Source organism: Numenius arquata, chromosome 1, assembly GCF_964106895.1.
Source record: "Numenius arquata chromosome 1, bNumArq3.hap1.1, whole genome shotgun sequence".
Taxonomy (NCBI): domain Eukaryota; kingdom Metazoa; phylum Chordata; class Aves; order Charadriiformes; family Scolopacidae; genus Numenius; species Numenius arquata.
This window is the reverse complement of record NC_133576.1, coordinates 59,092,263-59,111,885: the sequence shown is the minus strand read 5'-3', so window position 1 is coordinate 59,111,885 and position 19,623 is coordinate 59,092,263. Positions and strand designations below refer to the sequence as shown.

At 41.2% G+C, this 19,623-nt stretch overlaps 1 protein-coding gene across 1 annotated transcript; it reads left to right on the top strand.

Annotated features, from left to right (window-relative positions):
* The first annotated feature begins 7,534 nt into the window (after positions 1 to 7,534).
* Positions 7,535 to 18,169, top strand: RAB9A (RAB9A, member RAS oncogene family). Its single transcript, XM_074145416.1, has 2 exons — positions 7,535 to 7,641; positions 15,970 to 18,169. The coding sequence occupies exon 2, from the start codon at positions 16,004 to 16,006 to the stop codon at positions 16,607 to 16,609; it is 606 nt and encodes a 201-aa protein (XP_074001517.1). The 5' UTR covers positions 7,535 to 7,641; positions 15,970 to 16,003; the 3' UTR covers positions 16,610 to 18,169.
* The last annotated feature ends 1,454 nt before the right edge of the window (positions 18,170 to 19,623 follow it).

Here is a 19,623-nt window from a genome sequence, read left to right as displayed (position 1 = left end):
AATGCAGTGAAGATTGTTTGCCCTGTCTGAGAGGTTAGGTTCCTGTAGCAAAGCAGTAGTAGTGTTTGGAAATATAACCTTCATAATGAGTTTCCTTATTGGCGTATGGATAAGATGGTGAAATGGGTCAGTAAGTTGCCAGAAGTCATGCTTGAGACACAAAGTGTTTCACCCTATTGTATAAACACAATAAAACTGCATACTTGGCATTGATGGAGATCTCTTACACATGCAGAACTACATGTCAGATCTACAACAGGCATTTTGTAGTTCAAGGCTAAAATGCATCAGCTGAGCAGAGAAACCTGGTGAGTATTTGCTGGGGGAATTAAGGACAGTTCCTGCTCCCACCTAGCCCTAACACAGCTGAGGCTGCTCAGGGCTAAGGCACTGCCCTGGAGCTCTGTGGCCTGTCAGAGAAAGGAGCTGGGGGCATGAAATGAGGAAAATAGTTGTTGGTGAACTGAAAGCCAGCCAGAACTGAAAATAAAACAGAAGACAGGCCTTTATATGGTGAAAACGGAGTGTAACCTGATGTTATAAAAAGGCACTTACTATTATTCTGTTGGGAAAAAAATCAAAGAAAAATAATTTCTATTCTGTGAAGTGTTAACAGTCAACTTTCAGTGGTGTGATTTACTGTGGCATTACCTAGACTTTAATCATGTGAAAAATGTATGGTTTAGTGGAATTGCACTGATATAAAACAAATACTAAAGCATTAGGCCAGACCCCCAGTGTTCAGCTGTGTCACCACTCAGTGAGTGTCTGACCTTCATTCCCAGCCCTTACCCGTGTGCTGGAATTGATGCTTACAAGTAGTCCTCCTTGTTTAAGTGAAACCACTTCTGTGCAAAGTATTATTTTTTAGCTTCCAGAGAAACCACAGGAAAGAGGACACTTGTGTGTTCCTGGTTCACAGTAAGCACCGAGTTGCATGCCGTCGTTCTGGAGGTCGTGCTCCTGTGGAGGAGAGCTGTATGCCAGCGCTGTGCTGTGTCAGCATGCTGTGTAGCAGGAGACTTTTAGCTGTGAATGACGGACGCTTATAAATAATTTCTGCCTGCAGATGGTTTTGAAGCCTTTCCAGTAACGTGCAGGTCATCCAGGTTTTGTCTTGGTGAAGGGAAATGTTACAAAGCATGGATAGTGCTTTTGGTAGAATACATTTCAAGGGTAAAATCTGTAGCCATAATACTGACTACATTTGTGATGTAATGTCTGAGATCATTTTCTTTTGAACTGCCCATCACTAAACATATAGCGCTAAGCTATATGCCCCAACATGACTGGGATTTTCTGCAGATCCGTATTTACTGAGCAGCTAAGAAAAAGTAAACAGTGAGTATCTTCAAAGCTTTCTCAAGCCATTGAGCAAGCCTGCCTCACTGCGGATCGGAGTGAGCCGTACCTGCAGCAGCAAGAGGGTTGTTTGGTTCTAGCGTTTCTTCTGAGATGTGGAAATATTGAAATCCAGTTACTAACAACTGCAGTTGCAGCTTCTGGTACGGAAACAACTGTCAGTAACTACAGATAGTGAAAAATGGATTGGAACTGTGCCCCTTTTACAATTGTCCCTTAAGTTTCTTCTGTCGGTTTCAGAGAGCTGAGTCCGAACTCTTAGGGCAAGTCCTTGGTACCCTCACAGTTGTAAACTCAGCGTTTTAAAGTAGTTTTCCTGCTTACAATGTATTACCATGGAATTCCTCCATTGCCTTCCTTCCCAATAACAACTGAACCTGAGAGCTGGCTTTGTGACATTAAAAGATGAGAATATATTTGTAAATTTTGTGACATCCAGTAATTGCAAAAAGAGTTTGTGTTCCTATTGAAAGAGATGGAGCCCTTATCTTTATTGAGGAGGTATCAAGTCTAAGCTTCTGGTTCAACACACGCATAGTTACTAGGTTGTTAGTATTACCTAAAATCCAGGCACAAAATATGCTGCTGCTTGCCCAGATAGTACTCTGGGACAAGGAGGAGATCTGGGAATACTGGCAGAAAGGAGCAGGAAGTATTGGGAGGCAGGGAGAGGGAACTGGGCCCATTGTAAGTATGCTGAGGACACACGTCTATAGGAAATGAGGCGTTGTTCCAGGGCTGGTGAAAAAGCTCATCTAGGTTAGGTTTCACTTTATGCTTAGTTCATGCTGATAAATGTGCTGCCCACAACTTCACATATAACTGTTACTGAAACTGCACACAAAATCATGAATTGCTGTATTACCTTCTTAATCATAGAATCATAGAATTGTCTAGGTTGGAAGGGACCTTTAAGATCATCTAGTCTAACCATCAACCTCACTCTGATAAAAAATCCCATCACTAAACCATGTCACTAAGCACTATGTCAACCTTTTAAATACCTCCAGGGATGGTGCCTCAACCATTTCCCTGGGCAGCCCATTCCAATGCTGAATAACCCTTTCAGTGTAAAAAATTTTTCCTAATATCTAATCTGAACCTCCCTGGTTATTTTCACCTAACCACAGTTCATTACCGCTTTGGCCATTTTTCCATCAGTGTTTGTATCCAATCCTCATTACTTTAAAAGTTTAGTAGAAAGCAGATGTTGTGTAGCCATATCATGTGCCACTATATATCAGAATAGTGTACAGGCATGAAGTGCCAAATATGAGAGATGGTCATTCAAGTAAATCATTGCTGTTACTTAAAAAGGTGTGATTGTAGTTTCACTTAGCGAAGGACTGCTCCGGGCTGCAGTTTGTCAGTAGGTTATGTTGTCCCTACCCAGATTGTGTAACTGCGCAGGCTTAAAATGTTTGACGGGATAAGATTGTATGCTTTGGCTCAAAACGGCTCTAAAAAGTTGCCTTGTGACTACACAGCCTATGCACCAGCAGGAGGGTCTAGATTACTGGAGGACAGGGAGTATCCGAGTCCAGAAACTAGAATAAAAAGAAAGCTTTGAAAAGTGAGATTCTTTTACGTTGTTGAAGTCATCTTTTTTTCAGTTTGTTCCAGAAGGGAAAAAGATCTCTTTAACTTTTTTAAGCAGAGACAATTAATTTTAGTGTGATGTTTAGCATATCCATGATGCTATTCCACAAAGGAGCATGACATGGGAGGTGATCCACACAGACATAGGACAAATACATGCCGAGTAAGGCTTAAGTCCGTATTTGTTTTCACTGGGTTTTCCAGAGATGCTGTAAATTCAGCTGCTTGAGCCCTATGATTTAATAGTAGCAATCAGGTCTTAAAACGATGGGAGCTAAATTAACAATGAATTTCACCCAACTTTAAATGTAAAAGCAAAGATATTATTCTGAGAAGTGCTCTATTAATTGGAGTCGATGTTGCTCCCTTAACAACAGCCACAGAACTCCGACTGGTTTCGTGAGATCCACTGCTGGATCCGTTCCATTCCGTTGAGGGCCTTCTGGATCTCCCTCGTAACTCTCTTACTGTAGCACTTTTCAGGGAGGTACTCAGCTGCCATTTGGTGTTTATAACTCCTCCTTCCTTTCCATGCCAAAAGGAAATTTGTGCTGTTTATTGTTTATTTAAAATGTGTTCCTTTCAGTCTGCTGTGCTATGTACATTTGTTACTAAAGCCAAGAACTGCAACTCTTTAAAGAAGAAAAGAACAGCTCTTTTTCTGGCAAAAAAAGAAAAGTTACTGGGCAAAAGGCTGTGGTTACAGAGCAAATATGTTGAATTAAAGTCCTTCAGGAAATCTTCAGGGTTCATTGAGTGCCTTGAAGATAAGGAAAGAAATGAGCACTTTGATTCAAATTTCTTGGATTGCCTGGGGGCTGGCTTGCCGCATTCTGGTATTAGCAGAGCCATAAAGGCAGATGACTTCATATCCCCTTATTTTGTACTGCTGTAATTCAGCCAGGAGGTGACAAAGTCATGGTTTATTGAGGCCATGTCATCAATTGCCAGGATGGGACAAAGTCTCCTTGCCAAATACAGATGGTAAAAAGCATTATTCACAAGCTCTATTATATGAGAGCTCTGCTGATACAGAACTTTCTCATGCATGCCCACGAAAAAATGCCCTTTATTTGCCATTGGGATGTTATTTGTGCCGTTCGCGAACACATGACACAACAACAATTATCTCTTCATGAATACAGCTGTGTGAATAAAGTCCTCAAGGTGCAAGGTCAGCTTTCAGATGAACGTGCAGGTGAGGGAGCGGCAAGGGTGGGTTGCTGTGCAAGAAGAGGTGAGCCAGGAGTAGAGGGAGGGTGACAAGGAGCCCAGGAACAGTGACTTGGGTCACCGTCCCACAGCACCCAAACAGAAAGAGCAGGGCAGGTCCAGTGACAATGACCAGCCAGAACTCCAGAGACCACCAGACAAGTCTGCAGGGAAGAGGCCATTCTGAGGTGGGGCTGGTCTCGAACGGGGATTGGGGTATGAGATGGGGTGCAGGACGAGGGCCACCAAGCTGAAATGTGGCTCCTGCTGGCAGGGGGACCCTGTGGTGGCCACCCCCACTGGCACTGCCCCAGCCCTGCTCAGCAGAGCCCAGAGGGTCAGGCAGTGGCATCAGGCAGGGGTAAGCCCACAGAACCCACTGTCGGGACCCTGCACTCTCCACAGAATGTAAACCAGGAGTGGTTTTGGTGTACGTGTCTCAAACCACATCTTCGCTGAGCGTTTTCTTCTGTCTCTTCCTAAGAATTGGTGGGTATACCTCATGTGACCAACCCTATCAGTGGCATTATTTGTTCTACAGTTTTTGATCGTTCTACAGCAACTACTGTTTTTGTTACATACATGAATAATAGTAATGGGGTGGACACAAGGGAAAAGGATCTTCGGTTCCTGATCCTCAAGCATACATGGGTGTGTTTTAACCATAGAGTAACTCTATTGATACTCCATTATGCCTCCAAAATCATAACCGTAATAGTGGTTACAGCATGGTCCTTTTCTATTTTCTTTTATGTTCCCATGTAAAAGAAATAAAAATACATCTTATATGAGAAGTTTAAGAATTTTGTTTCTAACTAGAATTTTAAAAATTTGAGGGGTCTGGACAAGCTTGAAAAGTGGGCCCATGTGAACCTCATGAGGCTGAACAAGGCCAAGTGCAGTGTCCTGCACCTGGGTGAGGGCAACCGTCGGTACCAATACAGGCTGGGGGATGAGGGGACAGAGCAGCCCTGAGAAGGAGTTGGGGGTGCTGGTGGATGAAAAGCTGGACATGAGCTGGCAACGTGCGCTTGCAGGCCAGAAAGCCAACTGCATCCTGGGCTGCATCAAAAGAAATGTGGCCAGCAGGTCGAGGGAGGTGATTCTGCCCCTCTACTCTGGTGAGACCTCACCTGGAGTACTGTGTCCAGCTCTGGAGCCTTCAGCACAGGAAGGACAGGGACCTGTTGGAACAGGTCCAGAGGAAGGCCATGAAAATGACCAAAGGGATGAAACACCTCTCCTATGAGGACAGACTGAGAGAGTTGGGGTTGTTCAGCCTGGAGAAGAGAAGGCTCTGGGGAGATCTTATTGCAGCCTTCTAGTAGTTAAAGGGGGCTTATGAGAAAGTTTGGGACAAATGTTTTAGCAGGGCCTGTAGCAATAGTACAAGCGATAATGGTTTTAAACTAAAAGAGGGTAGATTCAGACTAAATTTAAGGAAGAATTTTTTTACAGTGAGGGTGGTGAAACACTGGCACAGGTTGCCCAGAGACGTGGCAGATGCCCCATCCCTGGAAACATTCAAGGTGAGGTTGGATGGAGCTCTGAGCAACCTGATCTGGTTGAAGATGTCCCTGCTCATTGCAGGGGAATCGGACTAGATGACCTTTATAGGTCCCTCCCAACCCAAACTATTCTATGATTCTCTGATTTTAAATTTCCTTAAATGTACCCAAGTGTCTGAGAACCATGTTATCTCAAGAAAAAAAAGATGCTAGCATCATCCCACAAGGTATCAAGTGCAAAATAGAGTAATTATTTCCTCTACTTCTAAATGCAGATGTTTTATTTTTCTTTTTAAATCACACAATAATGCCATAAATGACCAGAACTTATGTCTTATAATTACCATCATGTAAAAAGGCCATTTTTCTACCTCTCCAGCACTTACTTGTATTTATTTTAGCATTGTAGGAAAGCAGATCCCAGGAAAAAAAGTACTGAAAAAGTTTCAAAGTCCAGCTTTGTTAAAAATGAATGGATCTAGTATCATCAGTTTTGCCTCTAGCATGGACTGTCTTTTAATAATCCTGCTCCTGTCAGTAGGAGACATTTCCTTTTGATGATACTTGAGATCTTGTTTTCCATTCCTTGGGTCATGTTGTAAATCTGATCCAAAACAAGATGACTCTGCGAGTGGCAATTCCAGTCCGATTGCATCTCCCTTATGATCGGAAGCATGTGATGACTCCTCGAGCAAACGGGTCTATTTCAAATGTTTTTTCCTTACGCCTGCCATCGCCTATTCCTCTTGATGATGTGGGAACCTTTTAAAATACACTTAAATAATTTCTGCCCTTTTCATTTTAATTACATTTTTTCCTACCCTCGTGATGAGTCGTAAAAGCACAGAAAAGGCTCTTATCACCAGCTTGTTTAGACTTTTCTCCTGTGATCTTGTTTAAACAGTCAAGCTGATGTTCTTCTGGATTACTGCAGAAGAGAAGTGTCTGACTGCTCTTTCTGAATAGCATACTTTGGGTTTTGGTTCGTTCCTTCATTGACACGTATATTTTTAAATGTGTCTACTTGTAAAGCGAAGCTGCCTTACAGTCATGAGTGTGGTTACATGGGGACCCTTGACGTGGAGCGCAGTGAGACGACTGCCTTTAATAAATAACTCTGACCTGCAAATATTTGATAAAGGTGTTTTAAAGCTTAAGAGTTCAAAGCGTTCTAGAGCAAATGAAAAGTCTTACCCTCTTGCAATGGAACAGTCGTCTTTCTTTTAAATCTCATAGGGCAGCCATCACTGAGCATGGCCCTCTAGGGATGCTTCAGTGATGCGTGCTTAGAGTCAATGAATCACGGAATGGTCTAGGTTGGAAGGGACCTTTAAGATCATCTAGTCCAACCATTAACCTAACACTGCCAGGTCCACCACTAAACCATGTCCCTAAGTGCCACATCCACCTGACTTTTAAATACCTCCAGGGATGATGACTCCACCACTGCTCTGGGCAGCCTGTTCCAATGCTTGACAGCCCTTTTGGTGAAGAATTTTTTCCTAATAATCCAATCTAAACCTCCCCCGGCGCAACTTGAGGCCCTTTCCTCTTGTCCTATCGCCTGTGACTTGGGAGAAGAGACCGACCCCCGCCTCGCTTGCTGTGAGCAAACCCCTTCCCGTTCCCGTGCTTGCCAACTCCAGAACTTCTCCGCAGGTCGGTGGCTGAACAAACGCACGCACACACACCCCCGCACACCCCCACCCGCCGCAGCCCAGCGCCCGCGGCGCGACCCCCGCTCTACCGCCCACCCGCGCTCCCGGCCGGCGGGCGGGGCCTCGAGGGGTGGGCGGGGGGCGTGGCCAGGCGCCCTGGTCTCCGCTCACGTGATCCCCTCAGCCCCCGCCCCCCGTCCGCTCCGCCATGTTGTTGCTTCCTTCCCCAGCGCCTGGCGGCGGCTTCGGGCGGTGGCGCGGCCCGGCCTCGGGACCGGCGGCGGCCCCCTTCCCGCGGGCAGGTATCGGCACGGCGTGGTGGCATCGCCCCCCTTTCCTTCCCTTTGTCCCTGGCAGGCGTAGGGCCAGCAGTGGCCGCTGGCTCCGGGGCCGGTGTCCCGGGGAGGGCGGCCCCTCGCCCGCCGTTGAGGGGGCTGAGGGGGCCGCGGGGGGGGGTTGCGACGGCGGCGCGGCCTGGAGCCGACTGGCGTTTCGTTATTTTCCTTCTTCCGCTTATTGCTCTGTTCCCTTTTCTCTCCCCCGCCGCTGTCCGAGCTCTGTCGGCTTCCCGGTGCTGGCTCGGTAATTGCCGGCCTCCGGCCCGCAGGAGGGGAGTCCCATCCGCTCTCTCTCTCCCCTCCTCTCCCGGCTTCCCTGCGGTGTCCCCCTCGCCTGGTCCGCGGGTGGGAGAGGGCGGCGGGCGCTCTGCGGAGCCGGTGCGGGTGGCGGGGCCGTGTGGCGTGACCGGGGATCCCGTGACTGCGGGGCAGGCGGCGGCTCCGTAGGGGAAAGGGCTTCTGCCGGGCGCTTCCCGGCCGGCTCCTAGTCTCCGGCTGCGCCGTGCTTCCCCGGCGCTGATAAAGATCTCTCTGATCTGCTTGGGTGAAACTCGGTGTCGTACCTGTCAGCACCTTTCCAAACTAAAAGAAAAAGGTCTCTTTATCGCCTTTTCCTGTTGCCACCTGCTGAAGAACTTCTCCCAAGGGGAGCCGGAGCAACGGGCTTTACGGTTTTAGTTCTTCTTTTTTGAACTGGTGACTTTATGTAGCTCTCCTCGGCAACGGCCGGTTGCTTTTCTAATCGTGGCAGGTGGCCTGTGCAAGCTTAGATGGTGGTGATGGCAGGAGAACCAAAAGGATCAGGTTAAGATTGTTCAATCGCTTACGTCTGTGTGGTTAATGAGCAGTTTTCAGTGTAAGTAGTCTATGTTAAATGTTACTTGTGCAAAATAATTGAATGAATGACAGACTTAGTGCAAGAGAACTAGCTTTAAAACCCGCTATTAGTGGCCTTTACAGCAAGGTTATATATAGCGAGATACATAGAGAACACTTAATTTTTTTTGACTTGGGTGGGGTAGGCAAGTAGGGAATTTGGCTAAACTTTGTTTTGGAATTAAAGCGCTTGTCTGCAGATAGCTGTCATGCAGTCTGCCACCTTACATGTTGTTTTCCTTCTTTCTTGTCCACATTAATTTATAACTCTACTAAATAAGCATGTGGTTTTCATTTGTCTTTTAAAGTGTTGTACAACAGCACTGAAGTTGTCAGTACTCGCTTTTTTTAGAGCAAGGGTGATAGTATATGGCTGGGGTTTTTGGGGGATTTTTTTTTTTGTGACTTTCTAGTAGCTTATAAGGTAACAAACTGTAATGGCAGACTGGAGGGAGAGCTATTTCTCAGATATACCCAAAATAAATCCAAACCTTCCCTCCCCACCCCCAGCACTTTTATTTCTAGAGAAACCTAATCAAAGAATGGTACAGCTACATCTGTGTTTCAGTATCGACGTGCAATTTATAATGAACTGTTATTTTTCTCTGTCTTCAGGTTTTATGGAGCTTTGTTGGTTGCCTTAATTTTAGTAAAGCCTTTATAGCCTTTCTGTTAAGTTAAAAAATAGGGAGTGTGGGGTGTTTAAAAAAAAAAAAACCCACACAAAAAGAAACAAATAAAAAAAAAAAGCCCAAAAGCACTCTAGCAGTCCTTTTCCTTTTGAGTGCTCAAGCAAGCCATCAGTTTCCTTAAACTGAAAATATGTGAAAAAATTTGCAAAGGGTCAAACGAGGTATTTGGATTCAAGCTGTACTTAATTTTGTGTCATTTTAGTAATAAATCATGAGAAACAGATCTTTCAGTGCCTTTGGATTGGAGTTTTACATAAATGTTTTACAGTGAATAAAAACTACCCACCAAAAAAACTTGTAAGAATTCCTTAAGTCTTTTTTTTTTTATGATGTTCACTTCCCTAGGTGTTGTGGTTTTGTTTTCATTCTCTCCAGAGCAGACAGTATGTTGGCCTGGTACAGTGTAACCCACTTAATCCCTTAGGGATGGGCTTTGCTCGCAGTTACATTGGGAAGAATATCAATGCACAATGTATCCTGACCAACAGAGGCTGCTATTGCTAAAGAGTCCCTGGAGGAAAAGGGAAACTAATGCAAGGGAGAAAGATGAGCAAATGTGAGCAGAAATAATTGTTTGATAAGTTATTGAAAGAGTGGAAGCAGCCACAGAGGAGTAGGTTGCAAGGAGAATGTCAATTAACTCATGAATTGTTAGAAATGTTGGACCAAGAGCAGCAGCTCTTAAGGGTGTTTTGAAGTTGGCTGAAAGTAGTGGAATACTTAAGGTGGGAGATGCTCAACTGTGAGCTGCTGAAAAACGTCAACTATGATTAAATTAATCTGCTCATTCTACTTGAACATGGGAAATGAGATAGAGAGTGAACGCCAGGTCTCCGTAAGATGAAACTAGCAGAGCTATAAATGTAGGTATTTCTCCCAACAAGTTTTGCTGATTGAGTTTGTGTCTAGATGTAAATTGGAATAAATGAATTGATTCTGGCAGTAGGTACTGGGATGATTTCATGATCCAGGGGTTATGTGGACTCAAAGATTCCTTCCCTTGGCTGCTGCTTCTTTCATATACCTGAGTCATGCCAGGCAACTGTTTGAGCTGGAGTCCTGAACTGTGTAAAAATAACCTTTTAAATACAATAAAAAAAAAAACCCCAAATACAAGTTTTTGATATACAAATGAGAGACAACAGCTGTATGTCACTTCATTTTGGGTTGTATTCATATTACAAATGATCATGAATAAATCCTAGTGATATTCTGGTGTTAGATAAAGCGCGTCCAGGCTGCTTACAGCAAGAGGTAATTCTCAGATAATCTGTCATCAAATTATTAAAGAGCTGTGCAACAGAAAACACAAACTACCTTCACAGTGCAATGGTGAAATCAGAGATAAAGGAAGGAAGACTTGCAAGATTAGTATCTCAGTAGGTCAAGCCATATGACTGAAGGGCTTCCAGAGAACAAGGCAGCTCACAGGTGGCTGTCAATAGAAGGAGTGTTGTTGATCCCCAACTCTTGCGTCGGTATTCCGTGGAGGGGAGAGACAGTTTGGAGGCTGATTAATGTCCAAGCTTTTAATGCACTCAAAGGTACAAAGTGTTAGCCTCTTGACTTCATATCTATATGTTCCCTTTAAATTGAGAGTGAAATGTTTCATGGTCAAATAGGCTTGTGGCCTCCTATGCACTAAAAAACAGTTCTTGTGCCACTTAATTGGCCAAGGTGTAAACTAGTACCTTCTAAATACAAGAACAAGGATTAACTAAAAGAGAAAGAGGAGAAAATTTGCTTCTGTCCTTTCTTTTCAGGTTTCTGGAAACTTGCAGATCTGCTGTAGGTGACAATTTTAACTGCTCTGTAGTGATTGAGGGCTGAGAGATGTAAGAACTCCATAAACAGTAAGTGAAGTGTGTTGAAAACTGCTTTACATAGTTCTGGATTCTGCCCCTTCTGCTGCAGTTCTGATAGTTCTTGGGACTTTTTTTCAGATGTGTCACAGAGAAGCAATTTATGTAACTTTTTCGTGAGAGTCGGCCACTAACAAACCACAGGAAACAACTTTTTTAATGCTAGCCTGGTAAATATTGTCAAATACTTTGTTAGTGTGAAGAAAAAAAAAATTACCGATGAGAGAGTAAGCTTATACTATGTTATTTAAAGGCAAGTGTTTTTGTGAGACAAAATACTTGAAGTGTTGGTGTGCCTTTTTAAAATATTAATGTCTGATACTTGTGGTTTAGCAAAATAAGATGGCTCAGCAAAGAAAATTGTAAATAAGCTTCAGAGCTGAAATTAATGTGTTCTATATGTGTAAATCTAAAAATAGATAGGAAGTTATGAAACAAGGTCAGTGTTACTGTTATGCTAGTTATGGAACCGATAATTCTACTTGTCGGTAACTTTGAGGGAATTTTTTTTTTTCTTTAGCGAAGATGGCCCCTTTTCTAAGATGTCTTGGCTGAAAGTGTATTAGGCTGTAAATGAATGCGGTCAGTTGGAACAAACTCAAGTCTGCCTTACCTTGGGTGGTTTTTTTTCCTTCTCCAAGTCAGATGGGTGCTCTTTAGCAACTTTAGTTAAACACTGTATCACATATCTTCAAGGAAACCGTTGGGTTTAGTCTTAATTTCATATAGCAGGTGGTTTATCAGTGACCGCTGGCTGAAAATGGTGGTTGAAATAAATTTTCTTGCCTGTTTCCAAGTAAGAAAGTAGGTACAAGTGGAGAAACAATAATTTGGAAATTTGAAGTGTCTCTTACATCTGTTTCTTCAAGAATATGGAGGGAATTCAGTGGTGCTGTTGCAACAGATACAGGTTTTGGTGTCTTTTATTAAAAAGAAGGGGTAGGGGTTCAGTTGCTAGGTGATTTTTTTTTTTTTTTTATGGTGTGCTATTCTGCCTGGTATCAGTATGGTAAAAGTGAAACTATAAATTGTTCCAATTGACTCTGCTTAGTAGTTTTAGTGGGATTGTACTTTGCTGATGTCATAGATACAGTGCAATGATGGTGTTGGCTAACACTATTTTTCCGTAGACAAACCTTGAGTTCAGCACTTATCTTCAGCCTTTAGTACTCGGCTCCTCCTTAATCTATTAAATGATTTTTGTAGTAAAAAAAGAGAAATTCCTAAACTAAGTTTGCATGTTGCTGCTATGGTTTTCTAGACCAAGCAACTTTTCTTTGAGAGCTGCTTCATTACTTAAGTGTTAAAAGAGGTAATTGCACTCAAAAAGGAAGCTACGAAGCTGTCGTGGAATTAAGGAAATGTCGATACGTGGACTGGATAAGGCAGTGGTGTTTCTCTAAGCTTTGAGGGGCTGGGAATCAAAGATTTTGTAATGCACTTTGATATTTTTTTTTTTTTTTGAAGTTGCTTAGCATGTTGTTTTTAGCCTTGCCAGCAAATGTTTGGACTGCTGATGGAAATGTTTGACTTGTAATTCAGTTCACTGTTTAAAAGGGAGGTTCTAGGAGGTGACAAGTAAACTACTTTTTGTATTACGGTATATATGGAGGGAATTCAGAAATGGTTATCAAAATGCACCAGAGTGGGGCTGCTTTTTATTTATTTGCTCTGAATTTCTTTGAGTATTGAAATGATAGAGGAACATGAGGGAAAAACATGTTCTCTTTAAGGACTCCTCTGTGTACTAGGTTGAGACTGCTTTTACATTAAACTAATTGTGCAGTGCAGTAAGAAATAACCAGAGCAAATAGTTACCTGTAGTTCTGTGGTGTCTTGCAGTTCCTGATGTTGGTTAAAACAGTCACATGCACATTGGAAATTAAGTTTTTGTTTTGTTTCCAGATACTGAATGATGAACTAAACTGGACAATTAAGGTAATAAATGTTCAGAAATGTATCAGATGTTGACTGTTCCTTCTAAGAACATTGTCAAGAAGCGTGTTACATAGATAAGTTTGAAGTATGTAATAGGAGAAATAACATTAATTCTCCAGATCTTAAGGACTTTATTGTTACCTTGTTTATTGGAGTGTTAAGGCTTCATAACTTAGGAAAGAACAACTACAGAAATTGAGCTATTTAAAAATTTTAACTTAAAGATGTGTAAGTGGAAAAAATGCTGCAGCCTACTACGCTGAAAACATCCTGGTTCTGCAGGTGCTCTAAATCACATAATCAGTGGGGCCACAGATGAGTCCCTTATATAGTCAAAAAAACCTGTAATTGTATAAAGTCTTTGCTGCTTCCAAACAAAAGTGTTTCTTAATGATTTAAATGTGCTTTTTTGCTGCTTCAGATCCAGCTTGTAAGCATGTATTTAAATGACTGAACATATATCCCACTTATTTTGGATTGAAAACATAAACTGCTAGCTAAGCATGACAGCTTCTACTGTGGAAGCTGAGTGTCCTGAAGAGTGATGTTGCCTACAACATCCAGTCCTGGGAAGACTGTTTCTGTAGCCCTTGTGTAGAGGGACCAGTTTGGCTCTAGTTGAAAAGACACTTTTAATGGTTTGTGGCTGGTCTATAATTGTCTGCCCAGTAAAAGTATTTTTATGGTCATCAGCCTCCTAGTCCTCACTGTAATGGCCCGTGTAGTTGAAATTGTGCAAATTAACTTCTCTGGTTCTGGATTAACAAAAGTATGTATTTTGTTTAAAATACGGCTTCATGGACAATTTCTTGGTAATAACTGCAGTTCTTCAAACTGTAGAAGCTAAAGAAACAAGTGTATAGTAACAGTCAGAATTCCTTAAGTCAGTTATTTATTCACATTATGTCTTTTAGGGAACTTGTGATTTCAGTAGGACAGAAAAAATAAATTGTAACTTGTTCCCCTCGCTGAAGTGGAAGCACAGGAGAACATTCAGTACTCTCTCTTCTCATGAATGCATTATTTATTACGAAGATGCTCCTGTCTAATGGTGTAGCTCAGACAACTGATTAGTAGACCAACAGTAGGAAATAGGAAGATAAATGAAGACACTGGACCATTTTAAAGATTTCAGCGTGAACCTGGAACTCGTATGCAAGCAGTCCAGTGGCTCTAATAAGGCTTTTCACATATACAGAAATGTATGTGTTCATATCCTGAGCCATAGCAATTATTTACATAGCATGTAAATGAACAGTCTACTTGCAGCTCTTAAGCAGTTCTAATATTGTTATGATACAAGCTTGTACGAAATTAAGGATTTTTAAACATCATTTTTAATGACAGTATGAATGAATAAAATTACTTGCTCTAAACAAATTCTTAATGGAAACAGCCACTGTTCCTTATATTTTGAAATTTCTTTGTGTTGAGGCTTCAGCTGCTCTCAAACTATAAAGCATTTCTTCTGTCTTACTGTAGATTGTGTCTAAGAAATAAACATTCAAAGATGAGAAGTTAGAGACGAAAAAATTCCCGAAATTTCTCGCTTCTAATGTAGGCCTTGATTCAAGGCAGCACAGAATCATATGACTCTCATGCCAGCCTGTATCAGGTATTAATTCCATAGCCGTACTCTGTGGGTGATGTATATGCCAGTAACGCTAATTACAACTAGCAAGACTGCATTCCTTCCTTCAGAGCAGGAGATGAACTAGGCAACTTATGACCTGTTTCCATTTTAAATAGATGCTATTTTCAGAGAAGCCTGCTTGGCTGAATTACTTTGAGCTCTTTTAGTATCAGGCCAGTATCAGAACAGCAGTTCTTCTCATACAGAAGCTTAAGTTTGGGCTCTTCAAAAATGAAACTTTACTCCCAAGCAATTAAAAAAATATTTTACACTATTAAATAACACTACTGTAATGAGTGCAGAGCTTGGGCTGATACAAAATGCTAATGAGCTAACTACTTTAGTGTTAATTTTTTTTTTTAATTTTTTTTTTTTTTTAAGTCTGACAGTAAAAACGTTTCATTGGTGCGCGGTCCCTGTCCTTGCAGCCAGACTATTCACTAGCACTCCCAGGCTTTTAGACAATTTTACCATGGGAAGTTGACACCTACTAACGGAACTGTTAGTGGGGCCTTGGCCTCAGTATTTGGCATCTTGAGTACCATTTGAAGTAGCAACAGCGAATTTGCTTTTACAGTAGTTCTAACAGTATCCTATTCATCACCCCTGTTCTGCAAGGAGTAAATTGTAAAATAGTGAATGTTAGTGTACCAATACCTTGTTACCTGACTTTTAAAATAAAATGACAGCATTTGCATTTGTTCTATAGATAACTGTGTTCCCTCTGAGTTGATTTAAAATTTTTTGTCTGGTTGCAATTTTGAGTGAAGTGCAGCAGTTATTCCAGTATGACAGATGGTGTCCTGCTTTATTCCTAAAACTTCCTCTTTGCTTTTGCATGTTAAAACACAACTTTGCTAATGGAATATGGCACTGAAGTGACTAGTTCAAGGCCACGTGCTCTATAAAATTCTCTCACCCCACTTTTTCCGTGGTTCTTTTTCAGCCAACGTAAATGAATTGTTGCACTAGTTGAATGTGATGCGATACCCTTTCTGCACAAACATTGAAGGGTTTGGGGGTTTTAAGTGACAGACCAGTAATTCATGCAGTGTCCCACTTAGGCTGCCATACAGCTTGCAGTCTGGGGAAGCACACCTCTTAAACATGTGGTATTCTTCAATGGGCATTTCTACTATGAGTATCTATGCTTCGCCTATTTAGCATTGTTCTCCTGCTTTCATACATGAATCTTGATGTTGGTGGACTTTAATGCTTTCTAGGTACTTACGTGTGTGAAATTTTCTGATCACAACTCTTTCCTTTTTAATGATTTTCTTAATCTTTGCAGGTCTAGAAAATCAGGAGGATCTACTCCCGTAACAATGGCAGCAAAATCATCGCTCCTCAAAGTAATCCTGCTAGGAGATGGTGGAGTTGGGAAGAGTTCCCTTATGAACAGATATGTCACCAACAAGTTTGATGCACAGCTGTTTCATACCATAGGTGTGGAATTCTTAAATAAAGAGTTGGAAGTTGATGGACACTTTGTTACAATGCAGATATGGGACACGGCAGGTCAGGAACGTTTTAGGAGCTTGCGGACTCCTTTCTATCGAGGTTCTGACTGTTGCCTGCTAACCTTCAGCGTGGATGACTCTCAAAGCTTCCAAAACTTAAGCAACTGGAAGAAAGAATTCATTTATTATGCAGATGTCAAGGAGCCTGAAAGTTTTCCGTTTGTGATACTGGGTAACAAAGTTGATATCGATGAAAGGCAAGTGTCTACAGAAGAAGCCCAAGACTGGTGCAGGAATAATGGCAACCATCCCTATTTTGAAACCAGTGCAAAAGATGCCACTAATGTTGCAGCTGCCTTTGAAGAAGCCGTTAGAAGAGTTCTAGCTTCTGAAGACAGATCGGATCACTTTATTCAAACAGATACAGTAAACCTTAATCGGAAACCGAAAACCAGTTCATCTTGTTGTTGACTTAAAATATTTTTTATTTTTTTTTTGGCCAAATTACTTTTGACTAGCTTGCTCTATAAGAGGATGGGGAAGGTGTATTAGATAAAATAACAAATGGATTTCACTCTAATATTAAAATTGTAATATTCTGCTGCTTTCTTGGGGGAGCAAAAGAAAAATTTCCATTCATGAGTGACCCATTATTGAATTAATGATGCTTTCTGTTTAGGAAGGTGTCAAGTAAAAACATTAATATAAGAATGTAATTTGCCAACTTTATTCAAATGATAAATACTTTGAATATAATTAAAACTTGAAAGTTCTAGAAGCACTACTTTGGAGAAACTGTTCTGGAATTCAGGCACAAAGATACTTTTACATGTGTATATTTTTATGAAATCGGCATTCCATTTTTGTTTCACTAGAAGTCAGTTTCTTAACAATGCTAGATATTAAACTTCAGTCTCACTACATTCCTTTTGCTGTGAGTGGTACTTCATCTCTAACGTGTTTATTATAAGTTAATATAAATTACCTTCAGGTCTTCTCTAATCGCCTAATGTTGCTATAATTTCTGTAGGGTTTTTAAGTAGGAAATAAATTTCCTACATATTTAACGTCCATTTTCCTTGCATTTACTGTTCTAATGCTCTACTAATTTTTCCAGCAGTTTAATGCAAGACACTGATGATTTTTTAAGTTACTACATGTCTTTGCCTTAAGTCCTGTTCTAGCATGTTTCTGATCAGTAAGGTAAAAAAAAAAATGAGTCACTGAAGTATAACCATTTTTAGTTATGAAAAGAGATATGCTTTATTCAGTCAGCTTTAATAGCACTCGAAGGGATCCACATTATGACAAATGTATAAGAGAACTTTTAGTATGCAGCCTTAAAGTTCCAAACTTCTTGTTCCTGTTAACCTATGAGCTATGAATGTGTTTACCAGTAATCTCTGCACTGTGAAACTAAGGATTGGCAATACGTAGAGAACTCAGGAAGCCTTTGACTTACAGTAGATAGTGACAGCTTTCAGCCCTAATACCAGTAAATAACTACAGCTAGTGTTTGAGCTGAATTTGATCCTTATTTAATTTGCTATTTTAGGATATGGACTTACATGTTTGAGACAATGTCTCTTATATTACTGTACTCACTACATGATGATGAACAGAAGCAAATTCTGTATTTATAGGACAGTCTTTCTGCAGTAATGCAGATGAAACCACAGAAGGTGTATTTGAGGCTCTCCATTCCAGTTAAATGGTAGAATACTTGAGAAGTTGAATGTTGGCGCTCAGAGTACCCGCTGTCCTTGGAATAGCAAGCTTGATAGCGCTGTTGCTTCAATGTGTAATCTGACTGCTAAGAGGCATGCACGTACACATGTTGTGAGCTTCAAAAGGAAGTCTGAGGCCTATAGCGCAGGCCATGTTATCTGCTAAACAACACAGATTCTGCTTTCTGTACAGTGACTTTTTTGTTCCAATAGAAAAGCCTTTCTGGAGAGTACAGTAACAGGAAGAGTTTTCTCTTATCTGCTCGCTCTGTAACAGGTGTAATTATTTGGAAGTAAAGCTTGCAAAACAAACCCTTCTTGTCGCTCTTTATACACTTTTCTGAATGTATTGTATTCTTGCTTGAACCTGTCCAGGACAACTTTACTCCATAGATCTGCTGCTCCTGCTTAAAAGTGGCATCTTACCTTTTGTACGTTCCTAAGTCTAATTCATTCTTACAGTCCTGCACATACAGCAACCAAACTGTTTTAAGCTTCAGTCACCTAACAGCTAAGTATAGGTTGAGCTGCTACTTCTGTTTAATTTCTAGTCGATGAATGAATAGATCTGTGAAGAAAGTCTTCGCTAAATTCCTCTTAAGCTGAGAGAATGAAAAGCTTTAAAAATGAAGACCGCTTGTCTTGGGGGCTACTAAGCTACTGATGTGAAATTGTTGTAAAACTACTACATTGCTGCTTAGCGCTTCCTTAATGTTTGTTTTAGCAGAGGTTAAGGTTGAAACAAAACAGGAGATGAAGTTACCGTGACTAGAGTACTCTAGATAAGATTCAAGTAAGTTTGCTAGAAGGAAACAATTAAAAATGAGAACCATTGTGGTCATCCGTCTGCGTTTTCCTGTCTGTCCCCTTTCCATGTAACATCATGGTTACCAAGCTTCCATCTGAGAAGTAGGTTTAATAAAGGTAAATAAAACTTAATACAATAGAGTATTACTTGTGCCCTGGGAGCTGCTGTACCACGACTGTACAGTAATCACAGAAGAGGCTAGTAGAGATAAAGACAGGTTTACATGTTATAGTAAGACAGTATAGGAGTTATGTTGAAGTCGGGATTTGGTCTCAAAAGGAGACTAGCAGGTACTTGAAAGAAACACAAGTCCTATGACAAGCAGATGTAGATGATAGTTACAAAAAAAAAAAAAAAGCTTAATAACAGTGTGGCATTCCTGTACTTTGTTAAAGCTTAATATCTATCATTTGATATGGAGGTAAGGTAAGCACTTGTGGCTTATGTTTCAATTCAGTGATTCATTTCAAGTACTAATTGTACCTCAAGTATCAGGAGGTCCTGTTAGTGATAATTAAGTTCTGTAGAGGGACAGAGCATACTATGTAGTATGTACACAAAGTTCCAGATGTCCTTTAAAATGAGGAGCGAAAAATACTGTCATGGCAAGTATGTGTGAATGATGAAAGCTATGCTATTAGGAGAGGCAGCAAAATGGTAAGGGGCAGAAGAAACTAGCTGGGACCCAGCTAACAGCTCGTGTTACAGCTAAGTATATAGATGCTTAGCATAAGACTGCTACCAGAACCAGGCTGCTTGCTTCAGCGGTTGCTCTGTACCTCAAACAGATCTTACTTAAATTATATGACAGTTTACCTAAACAGTAACTAACAGATCCTTGCAGAAAGCTGTGTCTAAGTTGCATTTTCAGCCTAGATTTATTAAGGCTGGTTCATGTTCTTAGCTTGTGTTAATGTTCTTATGCTTCATTTTTGTACTATCTAGGTTAA